We start from the raw sequence: 24,137 nt of genomic DNA on the forward strand, positions 1-24,137 counted from the left end.
TGCATGTATTGAAAATATTTGCAGACTAATTATGGTAACATATTATTGTTGAAAGTTAATGTCTAAAGTTTTCAATAATTACTGGCATTACCCATATTCAAGGTCAGGAAAGAAAAGAAGATAAATGATTTTTCAATATTTATGTGTATTTATTTATTTGGCTGCACTGGGTCTTAGTTGTGGCATGGAGGATCTGTAGCTGTGGCATGTGGGATCTAGTTCCCTGACGAGGGATCAAACCCAGGCCCCCTACATTTGGGAGCAAGCAGTCTTAGCCACTGTACCACCATGGAAGCCCCGAAGGTAGACTTTTATACAGAATGAACTCTCTGTTTTGTATCTGCATAGGTCCCTCAGGATGAATGGACAGGGTACACCCCTAGAGGTAAAGATGATGAAATCCCCTGCCGAAGAATGCGGAGCGGCAGCTACATCAAGGCCATGGGAGATGAAGACAGCGGTGACTCGGACACCAGCCCCAAGCCTTCTCCCAAAGTGGCTGCGCGAAGGGAAAGCTATCTCAAGGCGACTCAGCCATCCCTCACAGAACTCACCACTCTCAAGTAAGTGTTTCCAATACTCTACTTCCGGTACCCACTTCCTTGTTTTATCCCTTATGATCCAATCGCACAACTTCTAGAGTAAGTATGGCAAACAACATCCCACAGGTGGAGCAGCATGGTATATTGAATAGTCTATTGGTGTTGACCTTGGGTCTGACATACATCCCAGTGCCTTCAAAGACATGGCATCCAGGTGTGTTTTGCATAAAGCATAAGCTGAACCACCAACCTCCAAAAAGAGTTTACAACAATCCAGCATGGCTTCTAAAGAGAATTAGGAGTTCTCATCAATGAGGGTGTCTGTGTATTCCCACTCTTGGTTGGTTGTTTAGCTATCAAATCTGCAGGGCAATGCTTCCTTAAAAAACTCTTGAATTTTTCAGATGACTGAGTGATAAAATAGTGTAGATCAGTGGTCCCTAGTGGTTTATCTGTGTTGTTTAAAGTCAATGCTGAGTTCCTTCTGAGGCCACTGGGAGAATCAAATGACAGATACTGAAAACACTTGGTAAACTGTTGTACACAATTATCTTGTAAAAAAAAAAAAAAAGGCTTGAAAACAAATGAATATATTCCTAGTGATCAGGATGGATGATCAAATATACTTCCTACTCATTGGTTCCTTTAGGCTCACAGATAAGTTTGAAAGCATGTGAAGCAGTTAACATGACCACTGAAGAGAACACTTCTCCAGTTCTGAAGGGAATAGCTAGCTAGTGCTGGTTTGTTACACCCACTCCCCTCCTCCCCACAGAACTAGGAAGAAGGGATTCCCCAGATGAACAGAGGGAAATACATTCATGTTCAGGGTGGATGATGGTATGAAGCATGGCTGCATTGGTATTTTTAACCCGCTAATATGTACCTGCCAGCCCGAGTTTCCAGCCTCCAGGTGGGCTAGCGATGCTCGGTGGAATTCAGAAGGAACAGGGAGCTTTCAGAGAACCATGGCTTCAGAGGCAAGGCTAGAAGGGGAGGGTGAAGAGTCTGAGCCAGCACAGATGCAGCCAAAGGGGTGGGGGGGCAGGTGTGAGATGACAATTCAACTCAACAACTACAGGTAAAGCGACTCCAGGCAGCTACTGACCAAGGCACTGTAGAATTAGGGATTGTGTAATGGTGAGGTAGTATTGCTTGCATCTCCTTGGGGTTGTGACAAGGGCTTCACAGTCATCTTTATTTTATATTTGGTCATGCTGCATGGCATGTGGGATCTTAATTTCCCAACCAGGAATGGAAGCCGTGCCTCCTGTAGTACATGCCCAGACCTTGGAAAGTCCCCACAATCATCTTACCTAACATTTGAACCCCCTTGGACATGGTGTACAGAGAAAATAGGAAAGTGTGTGAGAAGGTTGTAACGACCTTAAGAAAGGTTTCAACAGAGTGCTGCCAGAGTTCTTGGGAAGAAGAAATAACAGCCAACAGGGAGAGGTTAAATTTGAGAGGAAGACTGAAAATAATGGAAACTTTCTTCTACTCTTCTCCACCATTAGACTGTAAATTCTATGCTACTAGAATCCCTGACTATTGATACATCCCAATGCTCAGCACATAGTAGGTGGCCAGTGATCATAATAATGATGTAATAACTAACGAATATGAATGGACTTCCCAGGTGGCGCTAGTGGTAAAGAATCCACCTGCCAGTGCAGGAGACAAGAGACATGAATTTGATCAGTGGGTTGGGAAGATCCCCTGGAATAGGAAATGGCACCCCACTGCAGTATGCTTGCCTGGAAAATTCCATGGAGCCTACAGTCCACAGGGCCACAATGAGTTGGACTGAACAACTGAGTGTGTCCGCGCATGCGTGCACACACACACACACACACACACAGAGCTAACGTGAAAGGGGCCCTGATCATTGCGAGGCACTGTTCTAAGTGTTTCACATACACTATCTTTTCCAATCTTCACAATTACTCTTGAGGTAGGATATATAAACCATCCATGTAAAACCGACAACAAAATTGAGACACAGAACAGTTAGATAACTTTCCCACAGTAGCCCTTCTAGAAGCGACAGAGCTGTGGTTTTGAACCCAGATCATCTCACCTCAGAGCCTGTGCTCTTGAGCAACATGCTGTCGTAAGCCTTTTTTGAATGAACAGATACAAAAGGAGATGGCATTCCTGGGGTATATCGTGGGGAATGGCTTCTGCTGCTGCTGCTGCTAACTCGCTTCAGTCGTGTCTGACTCTGTGCGACCCCATAGATGGCAGCCCACTAGGCTCCTCTGTCCCTGGGATTCTCTAGGCAAGAATACTGGAGTGGGTTGCCATTTCTTTCTCCAATGCATGAAAGTGAAAAGTGAAAGGGAAGTCGCTCAGTCGTGCCCAACTCTTAGCAACCCCATGGACTGCAGCCCACCAGGCTTCTCCGTCCATGGGATTTTCCAGGCAAGAGTACTGGAGTGGGATGCCATTGCCTTCTCTGGGGGAATGGCTTCAAGCTACCATTATTTTTACTGTTCACCATGTATACCCAGCTCTCCTTTTCTGGGCATGTGGCAATGTTGCACTTCTCTGCCTCTTTGAAATCAGTGTGGTCATGTACGTGGCTTTAGTGATGAAATTTGAGCAGAAGTGTGTATCACTTCCAGGAAGTGCGGCCCTACTCCCTGGGTCCACTTTTCTGATTCGAGGACCTTGGGAGCACCAATTGACCCTTCTGTCTTTCTGGGTATCTGAGTAAATGCAATGGACAGAGCCTCCTGCCAGCTCATGATATGGACAAAAGAAACACGTCCAAGAAATGAAGTTGTGAGCAAGAAATAAACTTGGGCGATTTGCAATTGTTTATCAACAGAGCCAAACTTGGCCTATCCTAACTTATAAGTAAATTGGTACTAGGAATGGGGTACTCATGTAACAACAAAATAAACTAAAACATATGACTGATTATAGGATTTGATAGCAGGAAGCAAGGTAATTATCAGAGGCTGGTACATACTGATCCATGTTATGCAGTGGTGAGTTATTTGGTAAATTGTTTTCTAGAACATGGAAGGTAGATGAGGTAACAAATGAACTCTAACTCTAGGGGAAGTTGTTGCAAAACATATTGTTAACAGAATGTGTCGGTTGCTCTTGGCAGCCTTCAACACAGTGTTCCATGCTTTTAAATAGACTCGGAAAATAATTGGTTATGATACAAGTAGTAATGAAAGGGAATAAGAAGAGTCTAGACATTTGTGGGCCTGGAAAATCCCATGGACTGAGGAGCCTGGTAGGCTGCAGTCCCTGGGGTCGCTAAGAGTCAGACACAACTGAGCAACTTCACTTTCACTTTTCACTTTCATGCATTGGAGAAGGAAATGGCAACCCACTCCAGTGTTCTTGCCTGGAGAATCCCAGGGACAGGGGAGCCTGGTAGACTGCCGTCTATGGGGTCGTACAGAGTCAGACACAACTGAAGCGACTTAGCAGCAGCAGCAGCAGCAGCAGCAGACATTTGTGGACTTGTGTGACTGGAAGAAGCAATTGATCTCAATCCAGTTTTTAAAAGGTAAATCTGAGAAAGCACTTGAATGAAGAAGATAGGATGAAAACTACCCCGTGTGGCAATGTTCAAATCAAGAACATGGCCCCAGACTTCCCTGGTGGTCGAGTGGTTAAGAATCTGCCTGCCAATGCAAGGGACATGGGTCCAGGAAGATTCCACATTCCCTGGGGCGACTAAGCCCATGCATCACAACTACTGATCCCGAGTTCTTGAGCCCGTGCTCCACAAGAGAAGCCCCTGCAGTGAGAAGCCCACACACTGCATTTATTTAGAGAGTAACCCCCATGAACCACAACTCGAGAAAGCCCGGCTGCCGTGACGAAGACCCAGTTCAAGGAAAAGTAAATAAATATATATTTTTTAAGTTAAAAATAAAAAATGTACATGACTCCCTTCCTTCATTATTCATGCTTTGAGTAGAATCAGATGATTTAGAATGAGGATAAAATTAAGTAAATATTTTTAACTAGATTAAAATGCTTCAGAGAAGAGCAGTTGATAGGTTGGTAAGCTGAGAGTACATGAGATAGAGAGGCATGAGGGTAGGAAGGCAAACAAATAGGACAGCGATGGTCACTGCATCTCCAAGGGGTCTACGAGTACGATGCCTGCTCCACGGAACTCACTGGAACCAGTAGGTAAGAAGTTGAGTGTGTGGCTTCCCTAGTAGTTCAGTGGTAAAGAAGCCACCTGCCAGTGCAGGAGACAGAGTTTCTATCCCTGATATGGGAAGATCCCACATGCCATGGAGCAACTAAGCCTGTGCCCCACAGCTACTGAGCCTACATGCCTCAACTACTGAAGCCCGTGCCCTACACCAAGAGAAGCCACCGCAATGAGACGCCGCACACCACCGCTAGGGAGTAGCCCTCACTTGCTGCAACTAGAAAAAAAAAAGCCCAGAACAGCCAAAAACTAAATTTTAAAAAAAAAATTTTTTTTTAAAAAGAAGTTGACTGATGATCTTGAGAGGACCTACTTCCCAAAGAATCACAATGAAAAGACACAGTAAAGAGAGACGCCCTAAAACGTCTATTGGCTCCAAAGAGCCAATATTTCCTAATGTGTACTTTGGATGTGGTCATACAGGACAACAGAAATGGAGGACTCTCCCACGGAGCTGAGCAACATGGACAAGGACCAGGGAAGTTGTTCCAGGGAGCGGAACCCAGGCTCCACAAAGCGGAAACCAGGACTCACATCAGCCAGAAAGAAAGTCAAAGTCGCTCCATCATGTCCTACCCTGCGACCCCATGGACTATACAGTCCATGGAATTCTCTAGGCCAGAATACTCAAATGGGTAGCCATTCCCTTCTCCAGGGGATCTTCCCAACCCAAGGATCGAACCCAGGTCTCCCACATTGCAGGCGGACCCTTTACCAGCTAAGCCGCGAGAAAAGCCCAAGAATACTAGAGTGTGTAGCCTATCCCTTTTCCAGGGGATCTTCCCGACCCAAGAATCGAACCGGGGTGTCCTGCATTGAGGGCAGATTCTTTACCAACTGAGCTATCAGGAAACATCAAACAAATGCCTACTTAACTCTGAATCTCCTCAATCCTTTGGTCATTCGGTCCTTCTTCTCTTCACCCCAGGCCAAGCCTGAGTCAAGATACTCTCAAGGCCCTTCCTCTTTCAGCTCCACGTCAGCCTGTTTGCACTTGCAGGTCAGAACTCACTTCACTGCAGCTTCTGACCCCTCCCTCAATCTGCTCTGCATTCTCCCAGTGTGCTTTGAGTGGCTCCTTTTCCTGGGCACCCAGTTGGATTTCCCTCTCTCCTCCATTTGGACCCACTGTCGTATCTTTTGCTCACCTCAGCAGTCTTGGTGAGTCCATTATTCCAATCAGCTCTTTATTCTTTCTGCTTTCAACTCTGGGCCTCACATCTTCTCTCTGACAGCTAGTTGATGTGTAACCATGGACGAGTTATTGAATCTTCCTAAGACAGAGATTCCTCATTTGTGAAATGGGGAAAGCCTCATGTATGGAGTTGCAGTGATAAAACAAAGCTAATGTGAGCCCTCGATCAGGCACTTAGAACCTAATTAAAACGGAAATCTCTCTCCTGTGTTTTACACTTTCCATTCCTTCTTTCTAAAAAGCATCTAAATTCCCTTTCATTCCTTAAGCTCCCCTAAAGATACATAGTTCCTTCCTCTCTGAGGCTGTGATCATTGCAGGGACAGTACAGGATCCAAACTGCCTTTTCTAAAGAGCAGTTCTATAGCAAGAGACGAGGACAGGGTACAGACTACAAGACTCACACGCCCATCTCATTTGGAGGAGGGTATTCACACCCGAAATACAAACCTATTTTTTTTTTTCAAGCTGGGTGTGATGACAGGGGCTAAATATAATAGGCAATTTCTTGTACTGGTTTTGTCTATTTTTAGATGCTCATTGATGTTTATTGTGAGAGAAGGCAATGGCGCCCCACTCCAGTACTCTTGCCTGGAAAATCCCATGGACGGAGGAGCCTCGTAGGCTGCAGTCCATGGGGTCGCAAAGAGTCGGACACGACTGAGCAACTTCACTTTTATTGTAATAGTGAAAAGTTGGAAACAACTTAAATACATACCAGCAGGGGAAGGCAATGGCAACCCACTCCAGTACTTTTACCTGGAAAATCCCATGGATGCAGGAGCCTGGTAGGCTGCAGTCCATGGGGTCGCTAAGAGTCGGACACACTGAGCGACTTCACTTTCACTTTTCCTTTCATGCACTGGAGAAGGAAATGGCAACCCACTCCAGTGTTCTTGCCTGGAGAATCCCAGGGACGGCGGAGCCTGGTGGGCTGCCATCTTGGGGGTCGCGCAGTCAGACACGACTGAAGCGACTTAGCAGCAGCAGCAGGGGAAGGGATAAATTCATAAAATTCAGATTCATAAAATGCGTTACCAAATGGTGCCAGAGGTGGGGCTGGTGGTAAAGAAGCTGCCTGCCAGTGCAGGAGATATGAGAGACCTGGGTTTGATCCCTGGGTCAGGAAGATCCCCTGGAGAAGGAAATGGCCACCCTCTGCAGTATTTTTGCCTGGGAAATCCCATGGACAGAGGAGCCTGGAGGGCTACGGTCCATAGGACCACAAAGAGTCAGATACAACTGAAGCAACTTAGCATGCACGTACACCAATATGGGTAAATGCCAAATGCAGAATGAAAGACATATACTTTTTAACAGTTAAAAGCACACAAAATAATACTAGGTACTATTTGTCTTTTAAACAAGCTTTTTTTTTTTCATGAAGAAGGTTGGAAAGTATTTAAATAATTTGTCTATGAGTAAATGAAAGAGTTTCTGTTTTAAACTTTTTCCACTTCTTACTTTTTAGGGAGTTGCAGGTAGTTGATAGGATAGAAGACAAAATAAGACAGTGTCATGGTCAGGGAGAGATGGGAAAGTATCCTGAGTTTGTCGATGAGGATATAAACTCACAAGTTTGTAGTGTTAGGTGATACTAGGCTGTTCACCCTCCCATTGGGAGGAGCATGTGCTGTTATGTTAGCTACTGCGGGACTGGAGAGGGATGTCAAAGCATTTGGGCAAAAGAGACAGCAAAGGAAAACAGAGGCATTTCCCTCCTCTTAGGACTAAGAAGGGAAGATGTACATGGCTGTGTTCTTCAATATGGTTCACATCCATAGGTTAAAAAAAAAGAATCGCCCTGCTCCCCTTTTCATGGCCTGTGCCCCTCCTTTTTCTGGGAAGAGGAGGAACACGAGCAGCTGCAGGCGGGCAGGACGGCGTGCGGAATGTGAACACACAGCTGAGGACAGTCTGGCCAGAGGGGAAAAGAGAGGAAGGAGACTTCTACAGAAGAGAAGCAGAACGAGAGACTCCAGTGAGAGGCTACAGTCTGGGGCTCCTGATGCAGAAGGGACTCATTTTAAGTCCCCAGAATTAAAGCTGTAGGAGAGCAGCCCCATTTGTCTCTTCTCATATGATTTTGTTTACCAACACTACCTTCTTTTGTCTTTAAACTGTGAACTGCCAGTGCTTTGTGCTTCCTCATAACCATACATATATATTAGCACTGAAAGTTTCCTCAAGACCAAGGAGATGAGGGACAGCACCCTGTGCCACGGCCAGTCACCGAGAGGTGCGGCTGAAGCTGTGTTGAGGAGGATTCTGAGAGGGGAGCTGGGATCCACTGGCTCCATCTCCTGCAATGCCGGGTCAGAAAGATCCCCTGGAGAAGGGAATGCAACCCTCTCCGGTACTCTTGCCTGGAGAATTCTATGGACGGAAGAACCTGGTGGGCTACAGTCCATGGGGTCGCAGAGTCGGACACGACTGAGCAACTAACACTAACACAGCTGGGCTCCATTAATGCTGGGATCCACTGACGCTGTTTGCAAGGGCCTGGGGTGGGTCTGAGAGGGAGCCATCTAAGTGGACCCTCCAAGTTAACAGCAAGGCTCTCATTTAATTTGGGCGTGGGGGTGGGGATGGGGCTCAGAGACATCAAACCATTGCCAAAAGCCACAGAGCTATTTTTTTTTTAAGTTTCAGGATTAGAAAAAGAATTATGATTTCAAGGATTAATCATCCCGAAAATGAAAACTTATCTGCCCTCAAGGCATTTAGGATTGAAAATAAATCTTCCTGAAGTCTTCTGTTACTTTATCAATATTGCAGGATGCTCTGGCAGGTCCTTTCCTGGGCCAGGCAAGCACAGACACCTGGGGCCCTTCTCACCGATTTTGGAAGGGTTTCAAAGTCTATACTATTAGAGACTGATTATTTTTCCAGGAGAAAATTTTTCTTAGTGCTTGGATGAAGGGATAAAGTACTACGAAGAGATTTTAAAGTGTTATTTGCTGAGGATTAATGGACATTAATTTGAATTTAACTTGAGAATCTTCTAAATGACAGCTCACTTACAGTCATTTTTTAATGTTCTTCTTACAGTCTATTGAATAAAAGTCCAAGTGGGGATTTGGACATGGCTTTGACTAATCAGGGAGCAGACAGTTGTCTCCTTTCCAGAATAAATAGCATATTCTGGCCAATCCAACTAAATGACTTAAATCCTTCATCAGAGCCAAGCTGAGGTGACCTGCTTGAGGGAACTCAGGCCTCCAAACCTCTGTCCTCCTTGCCTGAGATTTACTCTTAAACATTCAGAAGACCTTTTCAAAAATACTAATGTTCTTGGGTGACATGTCATTTCAAATCATTGTTAGTTAATAATGAAGAACATTGTAGCATGGACACATACACGCTGCCATGTGTAAAACAGATAGCTAGTGGGAAATTGCTGTATAACACAGGGAGCCCAGCCTGGTGCTCTGGGGTGACCTAGAGGGTGGGATAGGGGAGTGGACGGAGGCACAAGAGGGAGGAGACACATGTATAACTAACTATGCCTGCTTTACACTGCCATACTGCAGAAACCAACACGACATTGTAAAGCAATTTTCCTCCAATTAGAAAATAAATTTTAAAAAATAATGAAGAAAGAAGGAAAATCTAGCAGCGAGGGGAAGGGATTTTTTCACGATCTGTGGGAGAAGAGAAAGGAGTGAGAGAGGTGATGGTCCCCAGAGTGTAGCAACGAAACTAAAGAGTAATGAGAGATGCTTCTCCAGGAGCTTTTCAGCCTGAAGATGAAGCTCATTGTCTCAAGACTCCTTCTGACTCCAGAACATTCCACTGACCTTAGGCCTTACCTATCGGAAGACACAATTACTGACATTAAGTAGCTGATGAAAACCAGCCTCAGAAATAGGCCCTCAAGATGCCTTTGGAAAACAGAAAATGGAAAGGAAGAAAGAAAAACCATGTACAAGAGTGTGGGAGTGCCTCCTCGCCAACATTCCTGAGAGAAGATGGGAGTTGAAAACCTCAAACAAAGTGTTTGCCCCATCTCACTTGGCTAATTTTAGTTATCTTGGTTCATGGCTATGATTCATCCCTAAAGCTGTGAATTGCTGGGGAGGAAGGAGGGGAAAAAAATGGACTTAAATGTCAAAGAAGTAGGAACAAAAATATAGTTTTCTTTTTTGGGGAACTAGAATTCCAGGATATGGATCTTTTTTCTCATGAGGGATGGAATGCTTCAAACTTCTAGAAAAATAATGAGCTCCAGTCAAAACATCATCAAGAAATAAAAGAGTAGATTATAGGTTATATCATGTAGGAATTTTTGCTTTCCTAGTGTACTCCCCTTTTATTCCTTGTGTGCCTCTTTAAATCCCATTAAACCAGACATCACTAAGAATCCTATGTAGCTGAGTATGATGGAAGCTTAACTGTAACAAGAAATGGAGCTCCAGGAGCAGATGAGGGAGGGATAATGGACACAAACAGACTCTGAGAAATAAGTCTGGGGGATGCGATGGTAGCACAGAGAAGAAGCTCCAATACTTTGGCCACTTGATGCAAAAAGCCAACTCATTGGAAAAGATCGATCCTGGAAAAGACGAAGGCAAAAGGAGAAGGGAGCAGCAGAGGATGAGATGGTTAGATAGCATCACCAACTCAATGGATGTGAGTCTGAGCAAACTCTGGGAGATGGTAGAAGACAGAGGAGCCTGGTGTGCTGCAGTCCGTGGGGTGGCAAAAAGTTGGACATGACTTAGTGACTGAACAACAACAAAAAATGACGGTGAACTGTTGTCTTGCCTGTTGAAGAATAGAGGGCAACAGAGACAGTTGCTCGAACTCCATCCTTGGAAGAGAAAAACGTTTTTCAGTGTAGTGGGTATCCCCTAGTAAATCGGCTACCATGTAGAATCTTCATAGGTTTGGGAGAAGAGAGAGCAGTAACTGGTCTGATGCTCAGGTACCCTATCTTTCCACCATCAGTTTAGGCACTATTCCTGTGTTCACCTCTCTCTGCTCTTAAGACTTCTGAGCAGTAAAAAAAAAAAAAAAAAAATACATAGGATGAATTGAGAGAGTAGCATTGACATATATATCCTACCATATGTAAAATACGTAGTTGGTGGGAAGCACAGTAAGCTCAGCTCCACGCTCTATGATGACCTAAAAGGGTGGGCTGGGGAGGTGGAGGGAGGTTCAAGAGGGTGGAGATATATGTATACATCAGCTGATTCATGCTGATGTACAACAGAAACCAACACAACATTGTAAAACAATTATCTTCCAATTAAAAATAAATCTGGGAGGAGAATGGATACATGTATATGTGCAGCTGAGTCCCTTCACTGTTCACCTGAAACTGTCACAACATTGTTTATCAGGTGGGCAGTCGCTTGTGTGGGCAAGAACACAGTAGTGAGCTACGAGTTTAAAAGTAATTTTAATAAACCTGAAGGCTTAGGATCTCAAAACTCTTTGAGATGACTGTTCAGTCGCTTCAGTCACGTCTGACTCTTTGCAACCCCAGGCTTCCCTGTCCTTCACTATTTCCTGGAGTTTGTTCAAACTCATGAGTTTGAGTTGGTGATGCTATCCAACCATCTCATCCTCTGTCACCCGCTTCTCCTCCTGCCCTCAGTCTTTCCCAGCATCAGGGTCTTTTCCAATGAGTCAGCTCTTTGCATCACGTGACCAAAGTATTGGAGCTTCAGCTTCAGCATTAGTCCTTCCAATGAATATTCACGGGTGATTTCTTTTAGGATTGACTGGTTAAATAAAAATACCAAAAATCAAAAGTCCACCAGGAGATGAGTGGGTCATTTCCCTTTTTATTGCTATTTTCTATTGTTTGTTGTGATGATACCCTACACAACAACAAATGCCATGCCTACACACCTCTCCTTTCTGCTTAGGAATGATGGAAAGGTTTCCTTCTTTATTACAGTATTATAGAAAGAACACTTGGGACTTCCCTGGCGGTCCAGGGGCTAAGACTCCACTCTCCCAATGCAGGGGGCCCGGGTTTGATCCCTGGTCAGGGAACTAGATCCCACATGCGGCAACTAAAGATCCTGCATGCCACCATGAAGGTCAAAGATCCCTCACATCACAGTGTAGACCCAGTGCAGCCAAATAAATAAATAAATATATTTTTTTAAATACTTGTAAAAATTCTAACAGCACCAAAGTGTGCTTGAATAGTATGTAAAAGTCTTTCTCCCCTCTCCAATCCCTGTTTTACCCCTCATTAGAGACAAGAATTGTAACCATTTCTTGTGTATCCTTACAGAAATGTTCTATGCATATCTTACACACACATCTACATTCTTTATGCATGCTATTCTACAATTTGTTTTCAATTAAAATTCTTAAACATCATTTTACATAAATGCACGTAGATTAACTTTTCTTTAAAAATTCTTAACAACTGCAAAGTATCCCATTGTATGTGTGAACAATAATTTAGGTAACATCTTCCCTCTTTGATGAGGAGTATTCTTTATGCAAAGCTATAGAAGGTAAAAAGGACTTGCTATAAGAGCTATTTCTCTTTGGTTAAAGGATTCTAAATCGTAGGCAAGAACACAGTAATGAGCTAAGAGTTTAAAAGTAATTTTAATAAATGTGAAGGCTTAGGATCTCAAACCTCTTGATCATTTGAAGAGAATGAAAAGGAAGCAAAAAGCATGATATAAAGTAAAATATGTCCCCAGCCACCAAAATCAAAAACTATAATCATAAAGTCTGCCTTTTCAATTCCTGCATGCAGGACTGGCTTCTAAGACAATGCCACGCAGGGGCTGAAAACAAACAACCCACTACTGGAAAAACAGTCCACGGGCCATTGTACAAAGAAGTGGATTTTTCGGTTTGGGGTTTTTAACTGACAGTCGTGGTGATCTTTTGATCAACAGCTAGAAATTTCCAGCTTCTTCTCGTTTTTGAATATACTGAGATCCGCTGAACTGCTTAGTTCAGTTCAGTTCAGTCGTTCAGTCATGTCCGACTCTTTGCGACCCCATGAACTGCAGCACGCCAGGCCTCTCTGTCCATCACCAACTCCTGGAGTTCACTCAGACTTACGTCCTTCGAGTCAGTGATGCCATCCAGCCATCTCGTCCTCTGTCATCCCCTTCTCCTCCTGCCCCCAATCCCTCCCAGCATCAGAGTCTTTTCCAATGAGTCAACTCTTCGAATGAGGTAGCCAAAGTACTGGAGCTTCAGCTTCAGCATCAGTCCTTCCAGTGAACACCCAGGACTGGTCTCCTTTAGGGTGGACTGGTTAGAGAACAGATTAAGATCCTCCCACTCCTCCAGCCCTGGCTGTCTTGAAAAAACAGCTACCACCTTACGTGGAGGAAATTCTTAGTATTAGCAGGAGGGAGAAGTGATCTTTAGGGAAAAAAATCTTAGGTTTTTTTGTCTTGTTTTCCCAAAATAAGGTAAATCTATTAAGTTCCTGTGCTGTTTAACCCCCTGGACCTTCCCTGAGTTTGGTTAAGTAGTTGCACACAGCAACCACCCACACTGGAAGAAGCTGAGCTGAGCAGTGTGGAAAACAGCGTGGTGAGCCTCTATCCACCTTCTCTCATCCCTTCTTGTGTTCTGGAGGTGACTGCATTAAATCTAAACTTCGTCAGAAGGAGCGTTATGACTGTGGGAAACCTTTCTCACGTGCAATGGTTATGAGAGTTATTTCATTTTTATGCAGCTTTCACATTTGTAAAAGTTTGCCATCATAACTCATGTGATCTTTAAACAGCCCCTCTTTCTCTGCAAGAAAATCTGCTCCACCTGTTACAAGTCACGAGCAGAACTGGAGCTCAGGGCAGGTCTCCTTACTCTTCAGCCAGAATGTTCTTCAAAATACTAATTGCCAGTGCAGAATGAGTAAAGGACACAATTTCTTTTTAACTAATATTTCTTAAAAATTTATTTTATTGAAGTATAGTTGATTTACAATGCTGTGTTAATTTCTGCTGTATAGCAGAATGATTTGGTTATACATATATGTTTTTTCATATTCTTTTCCATTGTGGTTTAATCCCAGGGTATTGAATATAGTTCCTTGCCCTGTAGATAGGACCTTGCCATTTATCTCTTCTATATATAATAGTTCAGTTGAGTTCAGTCACTCAGTCGTGTCTGACTCTTTGCAACCCCATGAATCGCAGCACGCCAGGCCTCCCTGTCCATCACCAACTCCCGGAGTTCACTCAAAGTCACGTCCATCGAGTTGGTGATGCCATCCAGCCATCTCATCCTCTGTCGTCCCCTTTTCCTCCTGCCCCCAATCCCTCCCAGTATCAGAGTCTTTTCCAATGAGTCAACTCTTCGCATGAGGTGGCCAAAGTACTGGAGTTTCAGCTTTAGCATCATTCCTTCCAAAGAACACCCAGGGCTGATCTCCTGTAGAATGGACTGGTTGGATCTCCTTGCAGGCCAAGAGACTCTCAAGAGTCTTCTCCAACACCACAGTTCAAAAGCATCAATTCTTCAGCACTCAGCTTGGCATCTGCTAATTCCAGACTCCCGATCCATCCCTCTTGTGGCCCCCTTGGCAACCACAAGTCTGCTCTTTATATCTGTGAGTCTGTTTCTCTTATAAATCAGTTCATTTGGGTCATATTTTAGATTCTGCATATAAGTAATATCATATGGTATTTGTCTTTCTCTTTCTGACTTACTTCATTCAGTATAATAATCTCAGTCCATCCACATTGCTGCAAATGGCATTATTCCATTCTTTTTTATGGCTGAGTAATATTTCAGTGTGTGTGCGTGTGTGTTCGTCACTCAGTTGTGTCTGACACTTTGAGACCCCATGAACTGTAGCCAGCCAGGATCCTCTGTCCATGGAATTCTCCAGGCAAGAATACTGAAGTGGGTTGCCATTTCCTTCTCCAGGGGATCTTCCCAACCCAGAGATTAAACCCACGTCTCTTGCATTGCAGGCAGATTCTTTCCATTTGAGCCACACACACACATACCCCTCGGTCCCATATATATATATGTGTGTGTATATATATACACACACACACATACATACACGCCACATCTTCTTTATCCATTCATCTGTCGATGGACATTTAGATTGTTTCCATGTCTTGGCTACTGAGTCTAGAGTCTTGAGTCTATAGAGTTCTAAGTACTGTGCCTGCCTTGCTGCTGCTGCTGCTGCCGCCAAGTCGCTTCAGTCATGTCTGACTCTGTGCGACTCCATAGACGGCAGCCCACCCGGCTCCCCTGTCCCTGGGATTCTCCAGGCAAGAACACTGGAGTGGGTTGCCATTTCCTTCTCCAATGTGTGAAAGTGAAGTCGCTCAGTTGTGTCTGACTCTTAGCGACCCCATGGACTGCAGCCTACCAGGCTTCTCCATCCATGGGATTCTCCAGGCAAGAGTACTGGAGTGGGGTGCCATTGCCTTCTCCAGTGCCTGTCTTAATCACAAATTAATTTCTCTGTCTACACTGGAACCCAGGACAGATGCACACAGGACAGTGGGCAGCCTGAGGTTTCTGAGAAAAACCATCCAATGAGAGGTATTGATTCTCATTTCCTTAATTATGTTCACGCTTATCAAGTGATGCCATCTCCTCTCTCTCTCTGATGAACCAAGACCTAGAGCTTTACGGACTCCACTACTCAGCCTTTTAGCTTCGCTGGATCTCTCATACAATAAGAGGATGATCAGTTTTGTTGTGGGTTTTGGGTGGTGTGGACAAGGAGAACATTTGTGTTTTATGTGAATGACTTCCACGCAACAAGCCAGGCAACTCTATGAAAACTGGTTAGAATAATGTAAAAAACATTTTTAATGAGTATCTAGCTTAGCCCCCGGAAAAGGCAATGGCACCCCACTCCAGTACTCTTACCTGGAAAATCTCATGGATGGAGGAGCCTGGTGGGCTGCAGTCCATGGGGTCGCGAAGAGTCAGACACGACTAAGCTACTTCACTTTCACTTTTCACTTTCATGCATTGGAGAAGGAAATGGCAACCCACTCCAGTGTTCTTGCCTAGAGAATCCCAGGGACGGCGGGGCCTGGTGGGCTGCCGTCTATGGGGTTGCACAGAGTCAGACACGACTGAAGGGACTTAGCAGGAGCAGCAGCAGCTTAGCCCCCAATAAGAAAAGCCCTTTGTCTATTGCAAGGGATCTGGGGACCTCTCCCTGGCTTCTCATGACATCCAGAGACCCTGTTGTTATGAAACCCAATGGGAGTCTCTGTGATCCTCCCGATCCTGGTCAGTTACAAATGTCCAGGGCATCAGGGTCAGGCCAATCTGAAAATAAGTGGCCAACTCAATTTTCCCAAAGAGGAAAGTTACTTTCTTCCATAACAAGAAGTTTTCACTGGATTGTTCTATGATCTCTAAGATATTCTGTCTCCTTTAAAATACCAATTCCACTGCACAGGGATGCATACACGGGGCATCGCAGTGGGAGATGAGGAGACAACAGCTTGCAGAAGTCAGCTGTGGGGGGAGAGGAAACCGGTGACGCACTTTGTCTCCACCATATGTTAATCAAATTAGCCAGATCCTGTGTTCGGAGAACTGGCAGAGCTCCGTCTGCTGCTGGATGGCTTGGACAGTGGCTCACAGCCACACAGCCACCTTGATAATCAGTGGAGTCCCTGCCAGCTCCCGCAATCCACCCTGTAGGAGGCAGCTGGCCAAGCCAAGCCTCTGTGGCAGTGTGTGATCCCACTGGTGCTTCAACCCCATTGTACTGTGTCAGCCTTTCCCGTCCCCCCAACCCCGCCCCAAAATCCCCAAGTGGGAGCAGCTCGCTCCACAGAGAGGAACCTTCTGTGTTCAGCATAATGTAAGGGCCAAACAGGGACGCTAGGTTGGTTATTCCCGGGTCCTCCTCAGGCATCACTTCCCATTGCCACAGTCAGGTTCAACTAGGCATTAGGAGCAAGTAACACAGAGGCAGAGAAGGCAATGGCACCCCACTCCAGTACTCTTGCCTGGAAAATCCCATGGACGGAGAAGCCTGGTAGGCTGCAGTCCATGGGGTCGCTAAGAGTCGGGCACAACTGAGCGACTTCACTTTCACTTTTCACTTTCATGCATTGGAGAAGGAAATGGCAACCCACTCCAGTGTTCTTGCCTGGAGAGTCCCAGGGACGGGGGAGCCTGGTGGGCTGCCGTCTATGGGGTCGCACAGAGTTGGACACGACTGAAGCGACTTAGCAGCAGCAGCACAGAAGATTCTGAAGTCAGAAAAAGAAAAAAAAAATGAACAGGTGCCTATAATTGAGATGCACTTCAAATGTGTATCACAGTAATGCATGTTGGTGATTACACAGTCTTATTTATATATCAGGTTCCAGCTGACTAGTTTCCTGACTTATTGCTGGGCCACGTTGTCATGGTTAAGGAAGGATTAAAGAAGGAGGTGCTGCCAGATGGGGGTATAAGGGCAGGCGGTACTAACAGACCACCTGGGACCAGACCAGCTACGCCTTACCTTCAGAGGAGAAAGGGGAAGATGTGTACAGTTAGACACGAAACGTGGAGATGCGAGTGACAGCCGTGCATCTATTCAACAGGTACTTAATACTCGCTGTGTACAGAGCATCTGTTCTAGGAGTACCACAGTGAACAAGACAGACAGCAGTCCCCACTCCACCTTGTGGAGAGCTTGCAGTCCAGCAGAGGAGACAAAAATAAGCAGGATGGGCAAATGAAGAAGAGAGTGTGTCAGATTTGGACCAAGTGTCAGGAGGAGACCACTGGCCTTCAGATGGAGATCAAGTGCTGGGAAGGAAAAAGTTAAGCAGGGGAAGGGGTCCATGGGCGAAGGCCTGAAGGAGGTGCAGGTGGGAGGCCTGCAGTGGTCAGAGGGGAGAGACTTCAGTAGGGAACCTAAGTGCAAAGTCCCTGAGGTCGCCTGGTCTGTCTGAGGCCCAACCTGAGGGCCTGTGTGGCAGAGCAGAGTGGGCGAGGGGAGAGCAGTGGAGGCAGGGTCCTGGAGGGAGCAGACGCAGATTGACCCTGGGCCTGTGGGCTGTGTGAGGACTCTGGACTTCACTGAGTGAGATGGGAAAATATTAGAAAGCTTTCAGGTAAAAAAGTAACATTTTAAGAGAATTGGTCAGGCTGCTTTTTTTGAGGAGAAATTAAAAGGGGAACAGGATGGAGTCAGGGAGGATGCAATGGCAGGGTTCCCGGGCAGCGGCTGTGCGACCTGGCCGGGTGGTAGTGCTGGGGTGGCGGCTGAGCCCAGGGGCGTGTGAAGCATCGGATGTGGTTTGTGAAGGGACAGGCTAGGCAAGGGTTTGGGCTGGAGAAGGACCGGTGGGTACTATGAGAGGAGCAGTTTGGGGGAGAAAGGACAAAGGTCCTTTCTGCCTCTTTAAGTGTACAAAAACAGTCAGAAATCCAAAAAGAAGCTTCCTGGGGCCTCCTTGTTAAACGCCCTGTACCTTCACTGCGACTCGGGCGGAGGGAGTCTAACAATTGCTCTCCCATTGAGAGTTCTGAATGTTTAGGCTCATTTCTTTCATATCAGGCAGATTTTAAACATTTTTTAATAAACATTTTTTATTAGGCCAAGGATTGATTCTTTAAGTACTTTTAAAGATCTTTTTGATGTGGACCATTTTTTAAATCTTTATTGAATTTGTTACAGTATTGCTTCTGGTTTATGTTTTTTGGTTTTTTGACCGAGAGGTATGTAGGATCTTAGCTCTGTGACCAGGGATTGAAGCTGCACCCCCTGCAGTGGAAGGCGAAGTCTTAACCATTGGACTTAGGGACCAGCAAAGTCTCTAAGTATCTACTTATTTAGGTCACATGCCCTTTTGAAGAGCCAATGTAAGCTATGAACGTGATCCCCAAACAGGACTCACACACACAAACTCTATCTTGCTCACAGCCTCAGAAAATCCATAAGCCCCAAGCCCACATGAAGTATGTTGAGGCAAAGAGTGGAGGTGGTCCCCATAGGATGTTTCGATGGTGTTTATTTCACAAAATTGCCCTTGTAACAAGAACAATACTGCAATCTTTAAAACTGTGAATTGGTAAATATTTAAGAAACAATCAATTTGCAGTAAGCATGTCCTCACAGAATTGATCCTCCCACAAAATCAAGCCTGTGCATCACTGCTCCTTACTATCTTGCCAAGCATGGTCACCAGCCCAAGTTTAGCTTCTCTACAAGCCTGTCACTAACTCACCATTCCTGCCAGAGAGAACCTGTTCTGTTGGGGGCTGCTGGAAATTATAACTATTAAGCCAAAACCTCTTCTTCTGGTTCCAGGCCCCAGAACACACGGCCGTAGCATACAATTACCAAAATATCCAAGAATCCACACATTTTTTGCCATAACCTGCTTGACTACAGGAGTGACACAGGCTTGAACTTCAACCACGGACCAGAAGGGACCAGAAAAGTGATGAGTGGATGGTGTGGAGCCTAGGGTGGCTGGCCGACGAGTGGACCATCCTTGTGCCAGGGCATCTTGCCATCCAGGTCATGATGTCTGTTCCAACCCAGCTCCCCAGAAATAGCACCATAGGTAGTCTCCATGCTCTTCCTCAAAGGAAAGGAGAAGATGGGCAGAAGATGTGAGGCTGGGAAGAAGGCAGAGCGGATGCAAGGCAGGACATTACCAGGCAGGCCAGGACTTTGCAGGAAAACAAAGCTGGTTTTTTGGATACATGGGATATCTCCGAGGAGATGGGGGGCTTCCCAGGTGGCACTAGTGGTAAAGAACCCGCTTGCTGATGCAGGAGGCAGAAGAGACGAGGCTTCCATCCCTGGGTGGGGAAGATCTCCTGGAGAAGGAAATGGCAACCCATTCCAGTATTCTTGCCTGGAGAATCCCATGGACAGAGGAGCCTGGTGGGCCACAGTCCACAGGGTCACAAAGAGTTGGACATGACTGAAGCAACTTGGCATACACTGGGGAGACCATATGGAAACACTGTATCCTGTCTGGAACATTCCATCAGAGAGCAAAAGGGCAAGCAGTTTCTCTTCCGGTTCCTCCTGGCTTCCTGTCTCTCCTTGGTCAAAAGTTGCTCCCATGGGGTATTGACTGGGGGTTCCTCCAGTGACCCAGTAAAGAAGCCTGAGGCTTCACAGACCCAGCAGCTTCCTGGGGGCTGAGGCTGAGGGGTCAGGCAGGACCAGAAAGACCTGGCAGGCATGTACACTGCATCCAGTACATTATGTGGGCAGTTCAGCCAACACAGGCTCCATCTGGACTGACACCAGTGCCTAAGGAATGCAGTCTGTGGGCTGAGGTGTGGCAAGGGCAGCTGCAAATGGTGGCCACGCACGCCGTCAGGTCGGAGAACCACCTGTTTCCTTCTGGTCTGTAGCAGATGCTTACCCAGCAGGGGAAACACAGAGCTCAGCGTCCCACCTTCAGGGTGGACAGGTTGAGAGGAGGAAAGTGAGACGTCAGGGTCTCCATCAGAGATAGCAGCATGACACAAAGCGGGATGTTCCATCGTAACATCTGGAGTGGCCCCAGCTCCACGTAGGGCAGGAGGCCACTGCCGGGCAGACAAGTGAGGATCCAAGGGCGGGGCAGCCGTGCGGCTGGGGCTCCTGGGATAAAATGCAGGTGGATACAGAGCGGGTTAGGTCAGGGCCCCCAGTTTCTAGGATCTAGTGCCTGTGATCTGAGGTGGAGCTGATGTAATCATAAGAAAAATAAAGTGCACAATAAATTTAATGCACTTGAATCATCCTGAAACCATCCCCCCCCTCCTCCATCCACAGAAAAACTATTGTCCACAAAAACTGGTCCCTGGTGCCAAAACATTGGGACTGCTGGGTTAGGGCTCAAGACAGCCAACTGTAGATGGAGGATCCACCACGTAGAGGTGGGAGCAGAGGGGAGCTGACACATGACTTTGCCATTAAAAATGAAAGTCTGCCTATTTTCCTGTTTTAATTGTACTTCATTTCAGTTGCTTACCCTGAGCATCTGACTTTAAAATACTGAGATTGTTACACTTTTTAGTAAAATATATTTTAATTCACATACAGTACCTGGGTATCTATGTATGTTGTGTGTGCTCAGTTGTATCCAACTCTGCAACCCTGTGGCCCCACCAGGTTCCTCTGTCCATAGGATTTTCTGGCAAGAATGCTGGAATGGGTTGCCATTTCCTCCTCCAGGGGATCTTCCTGACTCAGGGATCGAACCCATGTCTCCAGCATCTCCTACATTGCAGGTGGATTCTTTACTGCTGAGCCACATCTATGTGTAATACCATCTATACCACATAATGATGACTATTGACATCTAAGTAAATATTGTGTGTTTTTGTCTCAATAAGCACACACAGCACTTTGCTTTAATAAACAGCATCATGCAACCCAGACTAGATTTGACAACTCTGGATTCGAGCCAGCTTTATGAATCCGGAGCCCATTGTTCTTAGGAGGCACTTTGAGTTTTCTGACCCCATTGTAGTAACAAACATGTATGAAATTACAGGGGGGGAGAAAAAAACACTGTGTTTTTACAGCTTTCCCATCTCTGCTGATTTCCGGTGAACACTGCCATGCTAAATTGAGCCACCTGTGATTAGTAATTGTCATCGTGCCTTGCAGAGTCGCTAGAAGACAGGGTGCCTGTCAAGTATCATGACAATGCACGTACTCTTCCAAGGGGCATCATTTCCTGTAGCCCGAGTAGCTGCCACCTCTTCCCCACCTGTTCCCCAGAAACAGCATCCTGGTTGACAGGTCCTTATTGCCTCAGCCCAGAAGTCCTGCCCAGGGCACCCCATGGAGGCGAACCTGCACCAGTTGATTCCGTCAATCTAAGAGGCAGAAACCACCTCTGTGGGAACCCGGTGGGTCTTTTTGTTTTAATGAAGCAAAAGTAGCCTCCATGTTTGTCTGCGCCTGGCTGCAGAGTGACAGTGATTTATCTCGGGCTGAAAGCAAGTTCAGGACCCTCCTGAGGAATCATGTAAGTCTCCCAACCTCTTTGTGATGGATGCTGTCACCCCATCAAATATCCTTACAGTGACTCCCTCAGAGGGACCTGTGCCGCTTCCCCAAGTCAAAACCCCGTAGTATCCACAGCTCTAAAAGCCTCGAGTTCTCCCCTTCTCCTCCGATTCTGTCGTGGACATGTCGTATTGGAAAGAAAGGCAAGTACTCTTCCTTCAATTAAATCTAGGGTCTGTACCCTGCTTTTCTGGAATAAACTGGATACTGAAAATCACAATTTAATCCCACTTCCTCAGCTGAGAGATTAGAGAAACAAAGACTCAGGGAGACTCTGAAACTGTCCATACAAAGAAATTTTGGGTTGATTAAAAAGTTTGTTTGACCTAGACTGGACGGGGCTTTGGGGGGAAAATGGGTACATGTATATATATAGCTGAACCCCTTTGCTGTCCACCCGAAACTATCACAACATTGTTGACTGGCTATACGCCAATACAAAATAAAAAGTTACCCTTTTTTGGTAGTTACGATAGATAATAGTGTGAAAGTGAAAGTGTTAGTCGCTAAGTCGTGTCTGGCTCTTTGTGACCCCATGGACTATAACCCACTAGGCTCCTCTGTCCATGAGTTCTCCAGGCAAGAATACTGGAGTGGGTTGCCATTTGCTTCTCCAAGGGATCTTCCCAATCCAGGGATTGAACCTGGATCTCCTGTATTGCAGGCGGATGAGCCAGCTCTTTGCTGTCTGAGCCACCAGGGAAGCCTTAGTTATGATAATAACGAACTTATAATTTTGTGTTCTGCTTTTTTCCACTTAAGCATTGATTTGTAGCCGTCCATTTTTCCATGTGCTTATGTAGGCTTTATAGTTCTCCTTGGTAATGGCTACATTATATGACAAAAGTAATCCCAGAATAATAGTGAGGGGATTACCAAGCCAGCCCTGGAAGGATCACACCTGATACACAGCGCTGAGTGCCAGAGGAGCCTGCCAACATGTGATAACTTTGAAAACCTCTTTAACTCAAAGCCCAAATTTTCCCATTTGCCAAATAACCCTAATCATAGTTGTTTGTCATCTTCAGAGAAACAGTGTGTACAAGTAGAAATTACTTTTAGTATCTTATAGGTTTGAAATATGTTTATAGACTAGAAATAACTCACTCTCCTTCATCTCCCCCTTTGAAGGCAGAGCAGACTAATAAACTACCTTCCCAAAGCAGTAAGCACTGAAAAAAGTGAGGAGGCCAGGCAGAAGCATTTTGGTTCCTTGGTTGTTTTGGAGTCACCTATTTGTAAATGAAATCATTTTGGAGTCACCTTTTGGTAAATGAAATCATTTAAAAACTTCTTGAGCCCATTTGCTTTGCTTTATACAACATGTGCATCGCTTAAAAGTAATTTATAAATGAAAATTGTACTAATCACCCATGCTGTCCGTTAACTTAGCTTATTTTTGAGGTTCACTCAACAGGTTTGGTCTTTGCTCAGTGAGAACCTCATGCTCTCAGGTGTGATGGCAGATTTCCCAAATGCTGAGACTTTCTTATTAGAATCAAGGACTGTTAGAGTCTGAGGAGTCTCTATTACCATCCAGCACATTTAGTCCAAACATTTGCTCACCTTTCTCTAGTTTAAGGGTACACATACCACTGATGGGGTTTGTTGGGCTTCCCTGGTGGTTCGGTGGTAAAAAATCCACCTGCCAATGCAGGAGATGCAGGTTCTATTCCTGGGTCAGGAAGATCCCTGGAGAAGGAAATGGCAGCCCATTCCAGTATTCTTGCCTGGAGAATCCCATGGACAGAGGAGCCTGGCCAGCTACAATCTATAGCGTCACAAAGAGTCGGGAATGACTGAGCAACTACACAACAACACAGCACCTTTTCCACCGGTGACAACTCTCTTCATCGGAAAGACGCTTATTCATTGAACTCACATCTCCTTTGCTACTTTTACTCATTTATTCTCATTAGATATTTTAACATAGCTGCACCAAAAAAATAATTCTAAAATCTCAGAAAAATGAGTTACGTCCAAGCTCTGCTTTTCTAGAAGTTCAAGGCAAAGGAAACATTTCAGACATCAATAATACAGGCTCTCACTCTTCCCATAAAATCTATCGGACAAATATAAATAATAGAAATTCATCTTCCTACATCTGAGAATCCGCATTGAGGTTTCTTCCTGAGATTTCTTCTGGGCTTGTTTCTATTACCTATACTGGTAGCTCAACTGGCAAAGAATCTGCCTGCAATACAGGAGACCCCAGTTCAATTTCTGGGTCGGGAAGATCCC

General features: G+C 45.5%; 1 protein-coding gene across 9 annotated transcripts in view; it reads left to right on the plus strand.

Moving 5' to 3' along the window:
- Positions 1 to 24,137, plus strand: part of DLGAP1 (DLG associated protein 1) — a 785,192-nt gene that overhangs the window by 556,242 nt on the left and 204,813 nt on the right. For all 9 annotated transcript variants that reach the window (XM_006071833.4, XM_044934621.2, XM_044934623.2 and 6 more), the window contains one exon: positions 349 to 563. In XM_006071833.4, the coding sequence (XP_006071895.1) occupies positions 349 to 563 (215 nt within the window). The remainder of the gene's footprint in view (positions 1 to 348; positions 564 to 24,137) is intronic.

Source organism: Bubalus bubalis, chromosome 22 (genome assembly GCF_019923935.1).
Source record: "Bubalus bubalis isolate 160015118507 breed Murrah chromosome 22, NDDB_SH_1, whole genome shotgun sequence".
Classification (NCBI taxonomy): domain Eukaryota; kingdom Metazoa; phylum Chordata; class Mammalia; order Artiodactyla; family Bovidae; genus Bubalus; species Bubalus bubalis.